The sequence below is a fragment of the Engraulis encrasicolus genome, chromosome 9 (assembly GCF_034702125.1).
Source record: "Engraulis encrasicolus isolate BLACKSEA-1 chromosome 9, IST_EnEncr_1.0, whole genome shotgun sequence".
In the NCBI taxonomy this organism is placed as follows: domain Eukaryota; kingdom Metazoa; phylum Chordata; class Actinopteri; order Clupeiformes; family Engraulidae; genus Engraulis; species Engraulis encrasicolus.
This window is the reverse complement of record NC_085865.1, coordinates 56,403,102-56,424,849: the sequence shown is the minus strand read 5'-3', so window position 1 is coordinate 56,424,849 and position 21,748 is coordinate 56,403,102. Positions and strand designations below refer to the sequence as shown.

Here is a 21,748-nt window from a genome sequence, read left to right as displayed (position 1 = left end):
TAGTCGACTAATCGATAGAACTAGTCACGATTAGTCACCAAGTCAAAAATACATGCTCCAACCTCCGACAAACCTTCCCGGCCTCTAGTGCAGGGAAGTGAAAAAAATCTTACAGCTCACAATGAGCTTTAAATCATGATAGCAACTTATTTACTTACATTATATCAACTTATTTGCTTATTTAAATCATGATGGCAACTTATTTACTTGATACAATGTCCAATTCATACGTGCTGGGCAATTGTAGGTTTCAATAAAGTAATAAAGCATTAGTAAAGTAAGTAAACAAGCATTGAATTAAATGAAACGATTAGTCGACAATGACAATTATTGTTGACAAATTTTTATAGTCGATTAGTCACGATTAGTTGACTAATCGTTGCAGCCCTAGTAACAATTTATCTTTGTTGGAATGCTATGCCACACCCTACCCGAGTATTGTTGCAGGCAGTTAAGGCAGTTCTGAAGGCAAAAGGGGGTCCAACCCAGCACTAGAGAGGTGTTCTTAATAAAGTGGCCAGTGAGTGTATATCTCATCTATCAAAGTAGGCTATAAATAGTTTCAGCGACATCATATTTGGATACTACAATGTTGATTTCTGCCTTCCATTTTAATATCAAAGTAATACTGTGTCAATATACAGAGCATTCCAAGAGAGATGATCTAGTGGCTACCGTGATTTTTTTTTTTTGATTCACCGTTGAGAGGGAGCTGACACAGAGCATTCTGGGTATTGGGCAGCAGAAGGGGAGGGCTAGTTTTCAAGCTGTGCCATGCTTGATTAATCGAAACCTGTGTCTAACTGTACCATGTAGAAAACAGGCAGTGGAAAAGAGCCTATAGGCCAGGCCAAAATCACCAGCAGTCCACTGGGCAAATGCCCTGTATGCCCTATGGCCAGTCCAGCCCAAGCTTTATGTCTGTCAATTACCCTCATCCTCATTAGCCTGGCAGCTCCACTCGCAGAGCATCAGGGCTGTTGATAGGCAAGGCGCTCGCCTAGAGTGAAAAAATATCTTGGGGAGTGATACAAATGCTTGAAAACCCCACAACATGAGAATGTGAAATGCAATAAAACATTAAACTTCACATTGATACTGACTGCTCATGGGTACTTATTATGTATAAAGGTATATCAGCTGTGCTTTTTCAGATGTACAACAGCAGGTTAGGTGTGGCCTCCAGCAAGGCCGCCAATCCCACATTACACTGGGGACTCTACTGATTAAGAACCTAAGTTCCCACGCCAGGGATTCTAAAGGCAGATTTTGGATATAGGCGTCAGATTAAGGTTCAGTTATATGTAGTTAATTATTTAATTTAAAAAAGTTGTCACATGTGCATTTTTTATTTTAAGTTCATATTATTTGGTCTGACCAGCCAAAGATGTCTTTGACTTGAAATTCAAAATACTCTCTGCAGGTTTGTAATAGCGAATTGGTAAGACTGTGTCCCACGTTTCTGGTAAGTACGTGGGTTCTGTGGTTTCCAGACCTACACTGCCCTCTGCTGGCTGGCCACAGTCACAACATGCAGCCAATTAAAAAGGACAAACCACAACCATGCAGCTTACCTTCACCCCATGTGTAGCAGAAGGGACAGCTGTTGTGCGTGTTTTCTATATAGTAATGGGGAGACCGCACAAAACAAGGGGGGCGAGGCAAATGTTCCGAAGCTTTACATTAAAAAACCTTTAATAATCAACTTTTTATATTTACAAATATCTACAATTCATTCCATGAACTTAAAATAAATACTCATATTCCTGCCTCATAGGCAACCTAATTTGAATACAAAAAAGAACGAAAAAAAAATACACCCTTTCACAATGAAGGTGAAATAAACGGTCCACAAAAACGTTTTCAACATGGTGTAAGAAACACTGAAGTAATCAATAATTATGGAGAATACAGAAATAGAAATGTAACTTGTGTTTATAGGGAACATGATCATAGTTGCATTAAGTAGAAGTGAAGTGTAGTAGTACTGTTGAGGATGTAATTATAACGACACTACTAGTATGATACTGCAAAGTTGAAACCATATAATATGCTACTAGTGTTGTAATTACATCAGTAAGAGTACTTCTACTTCTACGTTAAAACAATTCTGAAAATGATGCCCCTGTGGAACCCTGCCCGTCATGATATGACCATATCACCATGGCTATGAGACCGAGCAGCATGGGAGCTTCAAACCATCACAGCTACAGGTAACTTATGAAACCTGAATAGAACTTTATACCTCATGAAACCTAATGACAACTCCAGAGAGGGTCCCTGTGAGGGACATTACTAAGTCAGCAACAGCTTAGGGTACATTGCATGATCCAAACTGCTGTCCAAACCCAACCTTGTGCTTGTGGCCTTGTTATGAAGTCACCAGACCAATAATCAATATCTCGCACAAGGATAATTCAAATGTCATTTTCTCTTTTGCAATTGGGATGTTGAACGGGTATATGTCCCCCAAAAGTTGTGCCTCAGCTGACAACGGGGAAACTATCATTAGGGACTAGTGAGCCTCCACTTGGCATATTGCTGATGAAATGGCAACATCTGCTACTCTCACAGTAAACAGCAGATTTCGCATAGTGACTATTGACTAGTGGTGATGATACACAGGGCAACTTTTTGAGTAATCTTTCTGGGCAGCAACATAATTGGCCCCTGATTTTCTGATACAGAGATTGAGATCAATTTATCTACCGCTGATCCAAGTTCTGAAGATAAAAGTGTTGTATTGACTGTCAAATAAAATCTTACAGTATTGTTGCCCAGAAGCGTTGCATAAAAAGTTGCATAATGGATCACTTTTAGCGTCTTGTAGGGAGATCGCGAATAGACTTGTCAAAAGGCATCTTCACATAGTAGAGGGAGTAGATTGAACCTGCAACCACCCACATCACCACTAGTCAATTTGATAGATTTCCAATACATTACAATGTAACTGAATCTGAGTGTGATTGATGTCGCGTACAGCAGGGCAGTTGCCCTGCTTGCTGTAGACATGCAGGACAGACACGCAACCAAGAGCTTCACATAGTGGGAGTCCTTTTCAGACTGCAATTAACAGAACCATTAGCAGAATCAGAATTGGACCCAGAACTAGGATGAGGCCAACAGGGTCCCACACAGCTGAGATGACTAGGGCCCAGTTTCTCGAAAGCATCGCTGCTAACCGGCAACTTACACACACACACACACACACACACACGATCATGTCACACGGCCGAGCTGCCGTCATGTCCCAGGATGTGGCTGATGTTGTGGGCGGGGCGATTGCTCTGCTTGCCGGAGTCCGCCGCTGAGGCGTTGCCAAGCGACAGCAGAGGGGACATGGGCATGGCGGAAGAGCCGTCGGGGGGCATGGTCGCCGTGGCTATCTCCGGGAAGAGCGAGGTGAGGTTGAAGTTGGGCAGGTGCGGGGCGATGGCCGAGGGGGTGTTCCCGATGGGCAAGGCGGGTGGCGGCATCTCAGGCAGCAGTGGAGGGAAGCTGGCCTGGGCGAAACCGACCGCGCGCGGCGGAGACAAGATGGAGCTGAAGCGGTTGTTGAGCGGTGGCGGCGCGCTGCTCTTGTCCGCACACGGGGCGGAGCTAGTGAACATCTGGTTGGAGAAGTACTGCAGAGGGATGTCGCTGGGGAGGGAGGGGTGGGCCGCGGGGGAGTAGGATGGGTAGAAGGAGGGCAGTGTGTTCTGGGGTGGCTCCACGGGAAGTAGGGAGGTGCGAGAGGTGCCGGACTGGCTGACGGGTGGGATGAAGGTGGAGTTGGTGTTGATGGGGGGTGGGGGAGGAGGGGGGTTCATACTGCCGTCCGCGATGGGGAACGGGAAGCTGAAGTTCTGAGAGAGGTGCTGATGCTGATCCGAGACCAGGTTGTTATCTGCGTTGCTGACGTGGGAGGTGTCGGGCATGAAGCGCACGATGCTGCCACGCTGCCGAGTCTCTCCGCCCGTCTCGATGCTGCCGCCTCCTCGCCGCGTGTCCCCGCTCGCCTGCGAGCGGCCCAGGATCACGCCCTGGAGAGGCAGCGAGCCCTCTGACTCAAACGGGTCTGAGGGCCGCACAGCTGCCGACCGTGGCCGCTCCCCGGGCCGGATCTTAGAACTCTGCACCTCCTGTCCAATGTGCCGCGTCCGTTGGCTGCCACCGGAGAGGGGTCTCGACGATGACGGCGCTGGGTTCCTTCCTGGTTCAGCGTTGCTCTGAGGCGTCGTGGCAGGGTGCGACAATCCCGTACGGACCACCTGGCCGTGCAGGTTGCCGCTCACCTGAGAGACGTGTCCCTTATTGCTGCTGTCCCCGAGCCGCATGGCGGATGCCTTCTGTGAGGTGCTGAGGCTGGGGCTGGAGGAGGCCTTGGCCTGCATGTCCCCTGCCGATGCTCCCGGTACACAGCTGCCGTACTCCAGGCTGACAGGCGCCGGCGGAGGGCAACACTGCCCCCTCTGGTGGCCAGTCTGGTCTGCCAGGTGTGGCGCCAGCAGGCTCTGCATGAAGCTCTGGTGACCTCTGACCTCCTGGTGACACAAGGCGTCCTGCTCACGAGGGAGTCCGACACCTATCTGCATGCCCTGTGGGCCTGCATGGGTGGCCGAGTACGGAACGCGAGACCGCCCTTCCCCTCCGGAACCTGGCGGCGGACCCATCCGGAAGGTTCCGCCCTGGACTTGAGGAACCCTTTGGACAGGAGGCCCACTTTTGTTGTTGGCATCACCTGCACGTGACGCCTGGGCATCAAAGTTGCCAAGCTGGTGGTTGCCCTTAAAGGTCATCTGGACCTCGCTTGAACCGGTGTGGTCAGGAGGCAGTCTGCTGCTACCTGAGGGGTTGTGGTTGATGTTCCCTTTGCTGCGCTCTAGGTAGCGCAGGTCCGCCTGCTCTTGGTTGTTACCACCCCTCTGCCCCGCAGCCTGCAGGTGTAGCCCCATGCGCTGGTCACCGCCACTTGAAGTTGACTTCCCGATGAGCGCCTCAGCAGAGTAGCTGGAGAGCCGCTGGCGCGACGGAGCGCAGACCAGGTCAGAGGATCGTGACGTAGCGCTGTTGGCCTGCGACGTCAGCTGCTGCTCTAGGACGCGAGAGCCCATGAGTCTCTGGACGGCGCCATGGTCCGGGCCGCTCTGGCACTCCTGCTGCTGCCCCAGGTGGCTACCCTGCTGGTGAGGCCTCGGGCCGGAGGGCTGGGAGTCGCACGCCTTGTTGTCCTGCAGCCCCCGGGCCCCAAAGTGCTGCTGCTGCTGTTGCTGTTGTATCTGCTGCTGGAGGTGTTGGTGGCGTGAATGGGAACTTTGCTGCTGCTGTTGCTGCTGATGTGACTGTGGAGGTTGGTGCTGAGACTGCTGTTGCAGCTGCTGAGACTGCTGCTGCTGTTGCTGCTGCTGCTGGGATTGGTGATGATGTTGCTGTGCATGTTGCTGCTGATGCTGCTGGTGAGACTGCTGCTGCTGTGGGTGCTGATGCTGCTGCTGTTGTTGTTGGTGCTGTTGAGATGGAGGGTGCTGCTGCAGCCCGCCCTTCTCCAAGTGATGCTGCTTCTGCTGCATGCCAACAGGAGGCCCAGTCTGTCCTGCTCCGCGCACCATGCCCCTCTTCTTGTGGACGTGCTGCTGCTGTATGTCCTGCTGCTGTTGCATGCTCCTCTGGTGGATGCCGTGCAGCTGAGCCTGCGAGGCATCCTGCGACTGTGTCAGGTGGTGCTGGAGCTGGTACAGGTGATGATGCCTCTGCTGCTCCTGCTGCTGCTGCTTCAAATATGGGTTTCCTCCAATGATGTGCTGTTGGGACTGAGGAGGACCTCCACCTCCATGTTGTGGATGTCCGCCTTGGAGATGCACCACCCCCGGCTGACTGGGTTCCTGATTGGCCAGCATCTGAGAGGGATGGTGCCCCTGCTGTGCGTCCGTCGGCCTCAGCACCGTGCTCATAAAGCTGTTGCTGGAGAAGAGCGACCCCTCCGGGTTGATGCGCGTCATAACCGCCGAGGAGTTGGGCGTCATCTGGCCGATCGCCATCTGGGAGTGGTCCGTGGCACCCTTGACATCCATCCGTCCCACGTTGCCGGACGGGCAGCCCTTAGGCCGCTTGTTACTGGTGAGCATAACGTCGTCCTGGGCGGGACGCTTCGGAAGCTCCTTCAGGTGCCTTTCCGAAACGCTGACATGCGACCGCATGAGGTTGCCCTTGGGTGGGTAATCGCTCAGCTGTCCTGAGACGGAGCAGTTTGGAAGGATTGCGGCGGAAGATGGTTGGGAGCCAAGGTTGGTGGGGACTCCAGGGGATGACACCGAGGCTTGGAGACTTGGAGATGCAGGGTAGGGCTGGCAGGAACTAGGTCGTATTAAGTTGCTAACGTTTAAGCTGCCGACAGAAGCGGACTGTGAATGTGAATAGGACACACTGTGAGGCGGCCTGTTGTTGGGTCGGGTAGCTGCTCCCTCTACCGGGGGACATCGGACGGCGCTTTGGGAGGAAGAGGAGGTTTTTGCCAGGGGCAGGTCTAGGTGCTTGTTTGGTTTAAACTGCATTTCTGGGTTTCTGTCTTTGCTGCTGGAGGCTTGCTGAGACTTGGGTGGGATTTGGTCCCATGCAGTCACCAGTGCCAGTATCTCTGCCTGCTCTGGTGTGAAATTGAAAGACCCAAAGCTGTTGTGGGACGAGCCGCCAATACTGTGGCCCGCAGGGGGCAACATGGAGGCGACAGAGAAACCGCGACCACCAGCCGACAGTGGCGAATCCGTCTGCCTGTTTGACATGAGCGGCTGCTCCAAGGTGCTCTGTTCTAATGTGTACACATCGTGAGGGAGCGAAGAGTCTTTCCTTGGGCAGGGATTAACAGCCACCAAATGGTCTTTCTCCACAGAAACAAGCTCTTTGTCTTTTCGGGAGTCTAGCTTCAGGTGCGCAGAGTTCATAGGTGTGGAAGACAGTGTGGCCAGACCAACCTCCAGAGGTTGATTCCGAGATGCGCTTACGTGATCCTCTCGTTTTCTGGGCTCGTGGGGGTGGTGAATGTGACTGGCTCGGTCTTGCAGGGCCACAGACTGAGAGGTCGGCTCAACACATGACATTTGGACAGTGGGCAAATTGGAAGCGTGGCGAAGCTGCATGGAGGAGTCAGACGGCAAATTTGATGAATTGCTTTGACGGTGTATCATGTTCTGATTTGACTGTGTAGGATTCACTGGTCCACTTGACACAAGGCTGCTGATGGTGGTGGGAATAGGGGACGCCAAGACAGAACTTGAGGGTGTAACTATGGATTTAGTTGTTGCAGAGACCACACTGGTAACCAATGAAGCCGTATCTTGTACTGAACTGTGGGGTGGTACGCTGGGCACGGAATGACCAACGGAAGCCGCCACTTTAGTACTCTGGCGAGGCGAGTCACGGCCCACCGGTTGGGGAGCAACCACAGAGCATGTGGGCTTCACAATCGATGCCACACAAGAGACTGCAGTGGTTGCTTTCGCCACCTGTATGCCATTGTCTATGGATATATTCACAACAGAACACGAATTTGCTGCAGTGAAAACAGATCTGCTTGGTTTGGCACTATCTTTGGAAGCTGCTATTGCTTTAGGGGTAATGCTAACAGGGGTGGGCATAGATCTGCAGGGATTGGAGCTGGATGTTGTCACAGTTGGTGCACTTGCTATGGTGCAAACACTACTAATGGATGTGTTTGGCTGGGTGACAGTTGACTTAAGCGTAAGCTTGGTGATACTGGTCACTGTGGTTAAAGTTCTTGACGCAGTGACACTAACGGGTGCCGAGGTGATCATAGAAGAAGTGGTACTTGAAACGCCACTTCCTGTTGCTACAGTCACTGCTGTGACCTGTGACTTCACCACAGCAGTGCTCTTTTTGGTGACTGCTGCTGTTGCATCTTGGCCAGGGGTGACACTGTTAACAGTTGCTGTTTCTGTGGACGTCACGGCTGTTTTAGGAGCTAGGGCAGGAGCTGTCGATGGTTTCAGTGCCCTCACTGGATTAGCTTGCTTTGTCGGCTGTGATGGTGCGATGGTCAGCTGCGGTGTTGTGACCTTGGCAGCAATCGGGAGGAGGCCGATTCTGACGTCTTTGCTTCGGGGCGGTTTAGGTTTCCTTCCTGGTTTCCGCTTTGGCCCTATTTTCTTCACAGTGCCTTTAGCCTTACCCTTGGTCTGCTTGGAGGGGGAAGGGTTTCCATGGGTCGTGGGAGTGATTGAAACGGAGCTATTCACTGCCAGGTTAGTGGATGGCAGTGGGGTGGACTGCACAACTGCTTGCGATGTTGGAACGATAGTGTGCACTTGAACAATACTCTGACTGCTAGCCTGCGGGTCTGTCTGGTTCAGGTTCGCGGTGAGGGGCCCTAAGGTTTGGAGAGTGACGTTACAGCTCGCCGGGTCGTCGGCAGAGTAGGACTGGCCGACCTGTGCAGGAACTGCCGCAGCCTTTTCAGGTGACGTGACCGGCTGTAAAACATACACCTGTCCGTTCATGGAGATGGTCTGAGGAGCCGGCGACTGCAACTGGGGAAGAATCTGCACCAGCTGCTTGGTGCCTGGAGCTGACTGGGTTTGAGCAGTGGGGTGCGTACCCGATACTGCCACATGGCTTGGTAAAATAGGCATGGGAGCAGGCACAACAGCCGCTTGGGGGGCCTGAGGTGCAACCGAAGGCGCCTGACTTGGTGCCTGAATGATAACGATGTGCTGGCAAGTTGTCTGAGCCGCTTGGCTGGTGTTCAGGTCCTCCCTGATGACCTGCGGGGTGCTGCAGGAGCCTGCTGCCTGCTGCAGGAACACCACGTTGGGGCTGCTGCTGCTCTGGGCTGCAGAGACAGCAGCGGCAACGGTTGCACCGGCAGGATTCACCTGCAGTACCTGCATGGTCTGGAGGACCGGGAGCACAGCAGCCTGATGCTGTTGACCAGGGAGGCTTGAGTGGGGCTGAGGCTGCGCAACCACAGAGGCCTGGGACTGGGGAAGGAGTGCAGGCTGAGAGTGGAACGTTGTATGGGGCTGCTGTGGTAATATTGTAGTTTGGGGTAATAATGTAGTCTGGGGCTGGGAGAATATTGACTGCTGTGGCAATACCGCTGGCTGGGACAATACAGTTGTTTGAGGCTGTGGGAAGATTGCAGGCTGGGGCTGCTGTGGGAGGATCGTGGGTTGGGGCAGCTGTGGTGCTGCAACAGACTGATGCTGAGGTGTGACAGCAGAGTGATGGGGCATCGCCGCCACCACCTGTGGGACGATTGTGGGTTGTGGCTGTGGTAGGATTGGTTGCTTCTTGGTATGGGTCAACAGGACTGACTGGGGATGAGGAAGTACGGCTGGTTGCTGGGGCAACAGGACTGGCTGGGGCTGACTACTCAGGGGCACTAGAGCCTGCCGGGACTGCGGAGCTACAGGCTGAGGCAGCAACGCCACCTGGGGACCCAGCGCTGGCATGACCACAGGCTGACCCTTTGAGACACTGACAGGATGGGCAACCAGTGTGGACTGGGGCAAGATGGCGGACGGTGGAGGAGACAAGACTGTGGCAGGTTGGAGCTGGGTTGGCTGTTGCTGGGGCGACTGGGGTGGAACAGGAACAGCCATGGCAACCTGTGGAGCGGTCGACGCAGCCTGCGGTTGGATCTGGATGGTAGCAGGTTGAGCGGCGGGCTTCATCCCGACAGGACACACAGAGAGAGTCTGTGGGACAGCAATGCCGCCACCATCACCGTTACCGTCTGACACGCACAGGGTCTGACAGACAGGCTGGACAGTGTTTCCCGCCAGGTGCAGAGTAGTCCATGTGGTCTGCGTGTTCCCTGTAGTGTTGAGGAGGTTTGAACTGGGTTGCAGCGTCTGGCTGGGGGAGGTGGCATCCAGGGGCAGCAGCCTGCTCTCTGCAGCTTGGGGCACGAGGGCCACTCCTGCAGTCGGCAGCCTGGGGAGGGGTAGGGGCACAGCAGCGCTGGCTGTAGACATGAGGCTGGGGGCGGGAGCAACAGGTAGAGGTTGCTGTGGCAGGCGGGCAGTGGCTGCAGCTGGCGGGAAGAGGCTCTGCAGCGTGATATAGTTGACAGAGGGGGGCAGTTTGGGGACGACAGGGGCCACTGATGCCACAGGCTGTTGCTCCAACACAGTCAGCTCAATCCTCGTCACCGCGGGAACCAACGTCGCCATGGGCACATGCTGAGGAGCAGGCAACGAAGTAATGACGTGTTGCGCTTGAGCTCCGTTGTGGACAAGCGGCCTGATTCCCTGAGCAGCATGCTGCACTGTCACCGCCACCGCAGCCTCAGCCGGCTTATCCTGCTGAGGGACCTGGGGGGTATAAGAGTATATTACAATACCATACAATACAATAGTGTAGAAAACCATACAAAAGAATAGAGTAAAATAGATTCAAATACCATGCAATAGAACAGTGTAGAATAGAATGGATTAGAATAGAATAGAATGCCATGGTTATCATTACAGACTGTAATGACCTTTAATGCTCCATAAAGTGCACACAACAAAAAATATAAATGCCGTATGTAAAACTACTATAAAAGTAATGTTATTATGCACAGTTACAAGAAAAAAAGAAAAAAGTTGTGTTGTTTTGGCTTCTATATTCTATAACAATTTTGTTATCGAATCTCTTTCTTCCCTCTCAAGCACATTGAATGACAGTTATGCATGATATTGTTGTGTTGGTCTGGATGACCATACATTCGGTAGTGTCTATTGCAGTGAGGCCCACCAGTACACAAATCCTATTGCTATTGTGATTACAAAATAGGAACCAAAAATGGTACCATTCAGGAACCGGAACCGGAACCGAAATTAAGGCATCAGGATCAGAACTGAAAAATTCTGATCAATACCCAGCCCTACACAAACAGGCGCATAACAGTTCACCAGACCTGAAGATGTTGGCCGGGCTGCTTGGCCGTGGTGGAGACGGAGATGGTGTTTGCGTTGGTGCTGCAGTCCGAGTAGACGACTATTCCATTGGCCTGCAGGTGAGCTGGCGTCGGCGTGACCTTGGCAACAACCTTGGCGCGACCTTGCTTGCCCTTCCAGTGCACCGTGGCATCATCCAGATAGTTGATGCCATTGGCCTTCAGCAGCTCCAAGTAGTGAAGGCTCTCGCGACGCAAGTCCTCCACCTGCCGACGAAGACGCCGGATTTCCTCCGCTGAGAAGACAAGACATTATGACATGATGTTACTATAGCAACAATACTCAATAACACATTATGACACGATGTTACCAGAGAGGAAAGAAGAAGAGAGCGGAAAGTTCCATTGGCTTGCATTGTTACCTCACGGAGGCCGTCCGCCATTATTATTTTGGTAGTGCTGTGGCAAACAGCCGCACAACATGAGCGTTCCAAGTCAATAGAGAAGTCGATAGAAGTGCGCTTGCGTGCCGACGGCAAATGTCACATAACGGCAACCTGACCACCAATTTGATATCTGAAAACTTTCAAACGAATCTGAAGTGATCGGCTATACAGCCATACCCTTAGTTATAGGTGTTGTGGCAGGAATTAATTTCGGTAGGACTTTGTGAACGCAGTAGGCTTAGCTTAAAGAAATGAGACAGCATTGGGAAGAGGTGAAGAGGACTGATGAGTGCAGTAGCCGATGTGGTCAATGTCCAACTTTCTCCAGACTGCATCAATCAGTCGAGGTAAAACAGTCGATTTATTTCTAATCATATCACTAGACTAGTTTGTTATTTGAATCCAAAATATAGTATTGAGTTTTTTAATAGCTTGATTATTATCCGAGCGTCATAGGCTACATTCAGCGACAGACTGCAGGTTAGCTATAATGACAGCTTCAAAGTTTGTGTACGAAATGACTACGGTACAATGTTTTGCATGACACACACCGTGGTTGTCTAAATTGGCCCTACCGCTATTGTAATATGATCTATGGTTGTCTAATACCACCATATCTTGGAGATTACCTGGCATGTTGGGCTAAAAACCAAGATCAAGGAACTTCATAGCAACCAACTTATCGGTCGCCCACTTCACTGAAATCGGTCGCCCACTTCACTGAAAACGTGATAACATCACTATTTCAAATACTATTTAATTATGCTATTGTACATTTTTGGGTAGCAGCAACTGTGTGGATGAGGTAATGAGCAATATTATATAAATCTAAGTAACTTTTTGTCTCATGTCAGTGTCTGTTATTTTGCTGTTATGCAGAACAAAAGAGCTGTACAATAGGTACATATTAACATATTAATATCAAAACATCATGTTTTTCACAACTATAATTATTCATGCTACTTATTCAGGGTATCTGCACATTTTTGATCACCCAATTTAATAGTTTTTAATACCACTTCCAAGACCTCCAACAAGAAAATTAATACCACTACACGGGGTGTGTGCATGTGAACGTTACACGGTATAATTGTTATTAAATTGCTACATTGTTTCTCCTTCAGCCTCACACATACTTTAATAGCCTATGAAATAAAACTGAGCATGTGTGCATGCATGATTCACGCTGCTCACTGTGTTATTTCATTGTCACTGCCAGCTCCCTAGTCACTTTCTGCATCAGACTTTCTGTTAAAGAGGTTTCTGTATGTTGCAGGTGAGTTCTCTTGACTGCGCAGAATCTGCCTGATTGAAATAAGCGCATTTCATGCGTCGTTACCTTGCACTTTGTCTCCGCCGTGTAGAAGCATCTCGTCGTTCTGTTGCTTCAGCTCTGTGATGTACTTATGCGCCTCGGCCAGTATCATGTTGATACTCTATGGGGGGATAAAACGAGAGGACAAGAAGGACAGAGAGAGGTTAAATCTTTAGCCTAATGGTCAAATATGATGTTGACATGATACTGTAATTAACTGTGTTGCCAATTATAAAGGTCTTTCATTACGTTTTCAGGCCAACCAGAGCAGTGCCAGTGATGTTTTTGGAACTTAATTGCTCACTAGCGAACCACCCGCGTTCAAACCGGGCTGCGAAATTTTTATGTGACCATTTGTTACCTGGATAAAGCTGCGGACGTCCATGTTGTCATCACGGTTTGCAGAGAGGCAAGAAACACCAAGTATTTTTCTGTTTGCATCGCGAGCCAATTTTTATGTTCCCGAACACTCAGACTTGCGGCTTGAATATGCCAGCCGGTTGGAGATTAGGTGCAGGAACGGGCACCGGCACTGGCACAGCTCTCTGTCAACCTGTACCTGCCTTCAGACTAACCTGTTTGAGGGCTGGGGAGCAGGGTAGGAGCTCCCCAATGCAGTTGATTCCAGCATTGATCTTCTCCTTGCGGTGTCTTTCAACTGGAATACAAGCACATTGTATATAACCATATATACTGACATACTGTTAGGTAGGGCTGTAACAATATTGGATCGAACCGAGAAATCGTGATACTCAGTCACGATACTGTATCGTGATGTAAGGAAGCAGTATCGTGATCCACCCTTTCAAAGTTTTGTTACCTTTCATTCCAGAACACAACCATATAATATGATGTGATAGTCAGAGAGAGTAGAGTGAAATATAGAATCTCTGGTGATAGTGCTTCCAAGCTTTAAATGAGATACATTTCAAAAATAGTGGGGTGTATCGAACCGTGGATGAAAAATCGTGATACGAACCGAATCTTGTGAAGAGTGTATCGTTACAGCCCTACTGTTAGGACACCTGATGTATATTACATATTATCATTAGGTTACGTATATTATTATACATTAGGCCGTATATGCATCATTGACACCTGACTAAAAATATTAAACGAGACATACGCATAAACACACACGCAATGGATGACAGCTAGCAGAGCTCAGTGGTAGAATGTTATAGTCGGGGAGGAACGGTAGCTTACCATGCACCCCCCCCACAACAAAACGCCATATGACTTTTTTTAATCTTCAAGATGTCCTGAATAAGAATTTGAGTGGTAACAGTAATATAACTCACTCCCACTATACTTTTTCACATCATATGACCCCAGAATGCTGAATGCATTCTAGTAGTACACTGCCAAGACCTCTAGAGCCATGATGCAATTGGTTATCATAGCTTATGATATACCATATGAAAGCTTGGAGTCTGTAGTATACATATATTATATGGTATTTGGTGTACCTTTTGCATAGCAACGGTTGCTAGGCAAAGCATCTTCCTTAGCAACCACCATCAGTGATACAGTTCCTCTGCGATTACATTGTGCTATGATGTCTGGATCTAGACCATTTTTCCAAGGTTCAACATGACTTGTTTGAACCTCCAAGATGTCCCTAATAAGAATTTGAGTGGTAACAGTAATATAACTCATTCCTACTATACTCTTGTACATCATATTGTACATGACCCCAGTATGCTCTATACGTTTTAGTTCTATGTCGTAGTAAACTGCCAAGGCCACTACAGCCATTTTGCAGTTGGTTATCATAGTTTGTTATATACAATATGAAACCTTGGAGTTTGTAGTTTATGAATATTGTCATATTATTGGTGTACCTATAACATTTGGGAAAATATACTTGGTTTAGTGGTATGATGTCTGAGAGCTCTGTTTTTTTTCCTCGATTCTGTAAATGACTAATTCTTACATATATAAAGACCTTGAAAGGAAATATAATAACAATTTGGGAAAAGTCCAAACCCTAAATGTGATGTTTGTAAGCACTAACTACTGTAAATATTGACAATGTTGCAATCTGTACTGTCTGTGTCACCATTACAGTCCGTGCAAGTTGGTGCACAAGACCATAAGACCCCAATAGAAGGAAACCAGTTGAATCATAAATAAAGTTTATTGAACATTTGGGGAAAGGTATAGTCCAAGTCGGAAAGTTCATTTCCTGCTACTGCCACTGTCTGTGCTTGACCAATCACTTTCAATTTCACTCTCACTGCTACCATCACAGTGGACTTTACAGTGACACAGTGATACAGCTGGTGATGATGCTCTCAATGGTTAATCTGTAGAAGGTGGTCATGATGGCTGGTGGGGCACTGGCATGCCTCAGTTTGCGCAGGAAGTAGAGGCGTTGCTGGGCTTTCTTGGCCAGTGATGCAGTGTTGGTGGTCCAGGAGAGGTCCTCGCTGATGTGCACTCCAAGGAATTTTGTGCTGCTCACCCTCTCCATAGCAGCACCATCGATGGTCAGTGGCAGGAGTTGGTGGTGACCTTTCTGGAATGTTGACAATCTCCTTTGTCTTGCTGACATTCAGTGGGAGGTTGAGGATGGATTTGATGTGTGCCATGACCAGCTGTTCGAAGCACTTCATGATGATGGGTGTCAGTGCTACGGGGCGGTAATCGTTGAAGCAGGATGCAGATGACTTCTTTGGTACCGATATGATGGTGGCGGCTTTGAAGCAGGAGGGGACAATGGCTTGTTGTAGTGAGGTGTTGAAGATGTCAGTGGAGACATGCTTTAGTTCCTCAGCACAGTCTTTCAGCACCAGTCCAGGGATGTTGTGTGGGCCTGTTGTTTTGTGCGGGTTGTTCCTCGAAGCGTGTGAAAAAGCTGTTGAGGTCGTTCAACAGGGATGTGCTGTTTTTGCAGCTCCGAGGTGATGGCTTGTAGTTAGTGATAGCTTGGATGTCCTTTCATAGGCTCTGTGCATCTTTGCTTGTGTGTATTCTTGTTTTGCCTTTCTAATGCCTTGTGACAAGTTGGCCCTAGCTGTTTTCAGGCCCGCTTTATCCCCAGCTCTGAAGGCTATGTCTCTTGCCCTCAGCAGCCTGTGGACGTCCCCCGTCAGCCATGGCTTCTGGTTGGCTCGAGTGATTATTGTTTTTGTGTCTGAGATGTCATCTATGCATTTGGTGATGAAGGATGTGACTGTATCTTTATACACCTCAATGTTTATTTGGTTGTTGTTGGTGGTAACTTGTTTAAAAATATCCCAGTCAGTTATTTCAAAGCAGTTTTGGAGGGCGGATAAATCCCATTCCTGATTATGATGCACTAATTAATTCTGAAAACCCTTTAAATAATTAAAAAACTATAATATTCTAAATTTCTAATACATCATAATTGGCTAACATTGTAGAAGGGAGCCATTTAAAGAATCGAAAAATCAGAGCTGTCAGACATCATATCACTAAACCAAGTCTTCCCAAATGTCATAGATACACTATAATAACAAATATGGTAATATTCATAAACAACACACTCCAAGCTTTCATATGGTATATAACAAGCTATGATAACCAACTGTAAAATGGCTGTAGAGGCCTTGGCAGTTTACTACTACATAGAACTAAAACGTATAGAGCGTACTGGGGTCATGTACAATACGATGTACAAGAGTATAGTAGGAATGAGTTATCTTACTGTTACCACTCAAAATCTTATTAGGGACATCTTGGAGGTTCAAACAAGTCATGTTGAACCTTGGAAAAATGGTCTAGATCCAGACATCATAGCACAATGTAATCGCAGAGGAACTGTATCACTGATGGTGGTTGCTAAGGAAGATTCTTTACGTACCAACCATTGCTATGCAAAAGGTACACCAAATACCATATAATATATGTATACTACAGACTCCAAGCTTTCATATGGTATATCATAAGCTATGATAACCAATTGCATCATGGCTCTAGAGGTCTTGGCAGTGTACTACTAGAATGCATTGAGCATTCTGGGGTCATATACAATATGATGTGAAAAAGTATAGTGGGAGTGAGTTATATTACTGTTACCACTCTAATTCTTATTCAGGACATCTTGAAGATTAAAAAAAGGCATATGGTGTTTTGTTGTGGGGGGGGTGCATGGTAAGCTACCGTTCCTCCCCGTCAATTAGTAAATCTCCCTCCCCCCTGAAGCCTCATACAGTTTTGGTAGAGCTGAGCTATCAGTCTGGATCTTTAGCTCAGCAGTATCGCGCGTGCGCGCACGCACGCACGCACGCACGCACACACACACACACACACAGTAGCTGCATCTCACCTGCATTATGGCTCTCCTTGTTCTTGTTCTTCTTTCTCCTGTTTAACAGCAAAACAGGTAATTAAATGTCATATCATTACATTTATATACATTTACAACCCTGTGTGGCGAACTAGCCCAGATGACCTCAGTTACACCTACTTGTGTGGCTTGGGTGCTGGGTTCTGACTCTGTGTCATCTCTGGCATTGTGGTGACCCGTCAGGCCTGCAAATGGCAAAGAATGCAAAATAGGACGAAATAGAGACACCATGTGTGATTATACATAACAGCAAAACAACATTGCTTCATATATCCTATAACATTGTATGTTAATTGGTCGGGACCCAAAAGTGGGTCGCGGAGGGGTCCTGGGTGGTTTGTAGAGTTATGTGTGAAAATCTATGAATTGACCAGTTTATTATCAGTCACAAAATTGAAACAAGATGTGGTACAGTATTGAATAAATGACCGTGATGTCAAAGAGAGTGAAACATGGTCAATACTCCTCTCCACTAGTTGATAGACATGTACAGTACAGGCCAAAAGTATGGACTCACCTTCTCATTTAATTAATTCTCTTTATTTTTGTGGCTTTTTAAAGAACATAATACATTTTCAGAGAGGACATTGTTTCTGTGCATGAACACATGTTTGTGTGACTTCTGGGGTGAAGTAGAGATGTTCTCATCACAATTTTGACATTTGGTGCTGAACGGAGCATTTGGGTATCCAAGACGGCAGCCCCTCCACCTTTACATTGACTCCAATGAAGCACTCAAGCAATCGATCATAAAATGGCATTAAACTTTCGTTTGCAGAGACATGAAACTCACCGAGTGGTCAGAGGTGGGCAGCGATACGTTGGCTCGAAAATCACCGCGAAATACGCTTCCAGAGAAGATATATTCATTATTGTCCGTCTTCATTGATTGTATTGGTTTGACTAGTATTACTCCGCGCGACCGGAACTGGGGGTGCGTTTGTTTACGTTACTATCTATGGTTTGTATGCAAGCTGTAGTTTTTGTAGCCAGTCCCGCTCAAAGATAGCCGTTCTACCTCGCTCCTTGATGTCTACATAAACAACACACTATCGCTACCTACTGGCTGGATGTCTACTGCTATTCAACGGCGTCTGGGGAAAAATAGGTCCGCCAAATGCTAAACAACAGTTAGAAGGCATATTTCGCTGCAATTTTCGGGTCAATTTATCGCTGTCTACCACTGACCACACGGTGAGTTCCATGTCTTCTCAAACAAAAGTTTAATGCCATTTTATAATCGATTGCTTGAGTGCTCTATTGGAGTCAATGTAAAGGTGGGACGGCTGCAGTCTTGAATACCCAAATGCTCCGTTCAGCACCAAATGTCAAAACAAGTCACACAAACAGGGCTTAATGTCTAAAATAGCGAACTACCACTTTAACAAAAAAAATGAAAATATATAAAAAATAAAAACAATTATTTAAAAAATATCAAAAAATGCCAAACAGTGACGTCAACACAGCAAAACTGAGGGCCCCACATGTTTCAACAAGCTTATTTTTCTGTCAATTTTCAAGTTCAAATACCCAGTCATTCGAGTTCATTTTAATTTATACAAGCAATACAAGACAGATTTTCTTGATCTGATAATAGGTCACTTGGTCAGCATAGCTTGTTATATAGGTAAAACAGTTATACAAAAAGTAAAAGTAATAGTGAAAAACCCAGCCACAGATTCCCTCCAACACAGGTTTGACCTCTCTAAGTAACTGGCTATGACTCAATATCATATCAAGAAAATGTCTGTAAAATGCTTGTATTGGCAAGTGTTTAAAACTAGATTTTAGGTCTCAAAATTCCAGTTCTACAATTCTAGTGAGTTACTGGAGGACTTTAGTGTTCAATTAGGATTGACATGACTGTCTGGGCATTTTTATTTGAAAACAGACAAAAATAAGCTTATTGAAATGTGTGGGGCCATCAGTTGTGCCGTGTCGACGTCAGGTGGATAGACAGCTGTCACTGTTGGACAACAGCTAGAATTATGTTTTTTGGTAAGTACGTAATTCTCCATGTGTTCATGCACAGTTTTGATGCCCTGCATGAAAATACACAATGAAAGTCCACGAAAATGTATAAATGAGAAGGTGAGTCCATACTTTTGGCCTGTACTGTATATAAACATACAATGCAAATGCTACGGATATTCAAGACCGCTTAGTCCGAGACGAAGACATAGGGCTGCACGATTATGGAAAAAATCTTAATCACGATTATTTTGGTCAAAATCGTAATCACGATTATTAATCACGATTGTTGATTTTTTGCAGATTTTTTGGAAAATTATAACAAGATGAAATATAACCAAGAATGAATTACATACGGGATGAGCAAAATAAAATGAATTGTAATAATTATGTAAAGGCAATAGCATAAAACTTGGGTGGACAAATTTCTGGCCAGAAACAACAGCCTGTCAGTATGTTCTGGCTTCAAGGACGCTCTCAAAGGTAGGTCACTATTGCCACGATTAAATCACGATTGAAATCACGACTTCGATTTCACGATTTTCAATTATTTTCGATTAATTGTGCAGCCCTACGAAGACATTACCGAGACTAGAGGGTATCAAGGCCAAGACCAAGGCAGACCTGTCGAGACCAAGACCAAGTCGAGACCACGACTAAGACAGGGCGAAACCAAGTCAATACCAAAAACAGACCAGCCCTAGAGTGCTAGAGATTGTGAACAGTTAACTAGTGTGCAAAACATAAAACAAATTGCAAAAGTAATGATTCACACTTTTTATTGATACTTTATCCACCCTACATCATATGAAAAATCTACCTTTATCACTTTAGTGGAACATACTTTTTTGAAGGTCAGAAGTAGCAGATTGCCAATGCATTTTGCCATTCAGTGGGTAAAATCTGATACTTTTGACCTTGGGAAAAGTATGTTCCACTGAATTGATGAAAGTAGATTTTTAATGTGTGATGCAGAGGGGTTGAAGGATCAATATAATGTATTAACCACTACTATTGCAATTTGTTTTATGCTTGGTCTGTTACCACAGATTTTTAGCACATATTTCCGTACATATGACCTCATTTGCATATTTCATCATCATATTTCAAAAAACTTGCAATATAAAAATGGTTTGCCTGAATGTGACTTACCAACTGTGAAAGTTTCAAATGAATAGTTTAAAATTTTACCCTATTCACCTTGCATCTCCTATATGTCTCCCTATGGAGAAATGAATGGGAGATCTGCCAACTTTTACCTTGGAAAAAAGTATGTTCCACTAAATATAAAGCTGTAGATTTTTATGTGATACAAGTGGGTTTAAGGATCACTTAAAGGTAGGAACCATTACTATTGCATTTTGTCCCGGGTTTGGCCCTTTTTAGAGCTAGATTGACTGGCCTAATTCCAGTCCACTGATATAGGCCATGATACCTACCTCCCCTGTGCGGCCGGACCCAGCCAGGGGCGTCTCGAGAGACGTGCCAGGTTACCAGACTTTCAGAAAGCTCTCCATCATCTTCTGGGACACACCAATGACACCGTCTGAGGACTTGAAATTAAACGTTACAATGAACGGTGTTCGGATGTCGACAACAATAGAAAAAAACAGCGATTGATTAACACGTTCAGATGAACTTGTCAGGGATAAATAACAAGACGAGCTAACAAGCCATCCTCTGTGATGACCGAAAGCAAACAGCATGGGTGTTTTAAAAGTATTTACTTTTCTGTAGGTTAATTAATATCCATCAATCAGAATCGCGAAAAACCTTCTGTTGACACTTTGAAGACCCATTCCCACATCGCTAGAATTAGGCTAGTCACACGTCGTTAATAAATGTTCAAACAAAACACTCCAGCTAGCAATCAAATAATGGCAACAACTCTACTTACAAGACACATTCATGGCCGCTATTAAAATGTCTACTTATAATAGCTTACAACTAAACTATTCTAGCGAGGTAGTCAGAAGTGTCTGAAGTTGGTTAGCATTATGGTCATAAACATCAATTTAGCTAGCCACACTAGCTAACCAGCTAAGTGGCCAGAAAAGTACCAAATTAACGCTCTGCAACGAAGTTTTAAAACACAATCCACAGACTTTTCCGCTACACTTTCGGACTCTTTAGTCAGGCTTAATTTAAGCCTTCACCACATATATGTCTGCTTTCTACACGTCTTTTTTGTAAACACTACCTAAGCCCATACCTACGAATGGATAATGTTGCTCAGTTGGATATCAAATGGGTGATTTCGGGTAAGCAATGCATGTTTCAGCACACACAACAGGAACATCAACGGACAAATTTCAGGGGAAATTAGACATTTGTACCACGTTGGAATCCACAAAGTAGAATTAGTTCAATGACTCGATACCAAACCGCAGTGCTAGCCTCGTAGCCGTTAGCTTCCTCTGTTTGGGTTTCACAGCTAGTTCTAGCCTAATGAGTGAGTTTATGCTACACAAACACAAAACATTGGTGGACTCAGCATTATTTCCGTCACTCAAACACATCACTGATAATCTCGGCTTACCTGTGGTGTATCCATTTCTTTAATCAAAGTCTGTCAAAACTTTAGTGCTCGGCAGATTTCCTTTCTCAAACCAACTCTCTCTGAACATCTTCCCCAATCACTATGCAACAGTCAGGCCGAAGCCAATGCCAGAGTTCTCCCATCTCACAGACGTCACCCGTGGAACACTAACCTAGAGTGTCATACGTCTGAGGGAGTTTGCCCGTTTCTCCGAAGCCCCTTTGGTTTTGTCTCGGCCGCCCCATCAATAGCGAAAATTTCCCATTGATCCAGTCCATTAGTTCTA

The 21,748-nt window shown here is 46.8% G+C and overlaps 1 protein-coding gene across 2 annotated transcripts; it reads right to left on the bottom strand.

Annotated features, from left to right (window-relative positions):
* Nucleotides 1-1,668: 1,668 nt before the first annotated feature.
* Nucleotides 1,669-21,658, bottom strand: LOC134456050 (basic helix-loop-helix domain-containing protein USF3). Of its 2 annotated transcripts, XM_063207480.1 has the most exons (8): nucleotides 21,463-21,658; nucleotides 20,363-20,476; nucleotides 17,073-17,137; nucleotides 16,932-16,969; nucleotides 13,213-13,295; nucleotides 12,662-12,758; nucleotides 10,898-11,172; nucleotides 1,669-10,310 (listed from the first exon to the last, which is right to left on the bottom strand). In XM_063207480.1, exons 3-8 carry the CDS (start codon nucleotides 17,117-17,119, stop codon nucleotides 3,225-3,227), a joined length of 7,626 nt encoding a protein of 2,541 aa, XP_063063550.1. In that variant the 5' UTR covers nucleotides 17,120-17,137; nucleotides 20,363-20,476; nucleotides 21,463-21,658; the 3' UTR covers nucleotides 1,669-3,224. The 2 variants fall into 2 exon arrangements, with proteins under 2 accessions (XP_063063550.1, XP_063063551.1); XM_063207481.1 differs by lacking the exons at nucleotides 13,213-13,295; nucleotides 16,932-16,969; nucleotides 17,073-17,137; nucleotides 20,363-20,476; nucleotides 21,463-21,658 and adding an exon at nucleotides 12,999-13,193.
* Nucleotides 21,659-21,748: the final 90 nt, after the last annotated feature.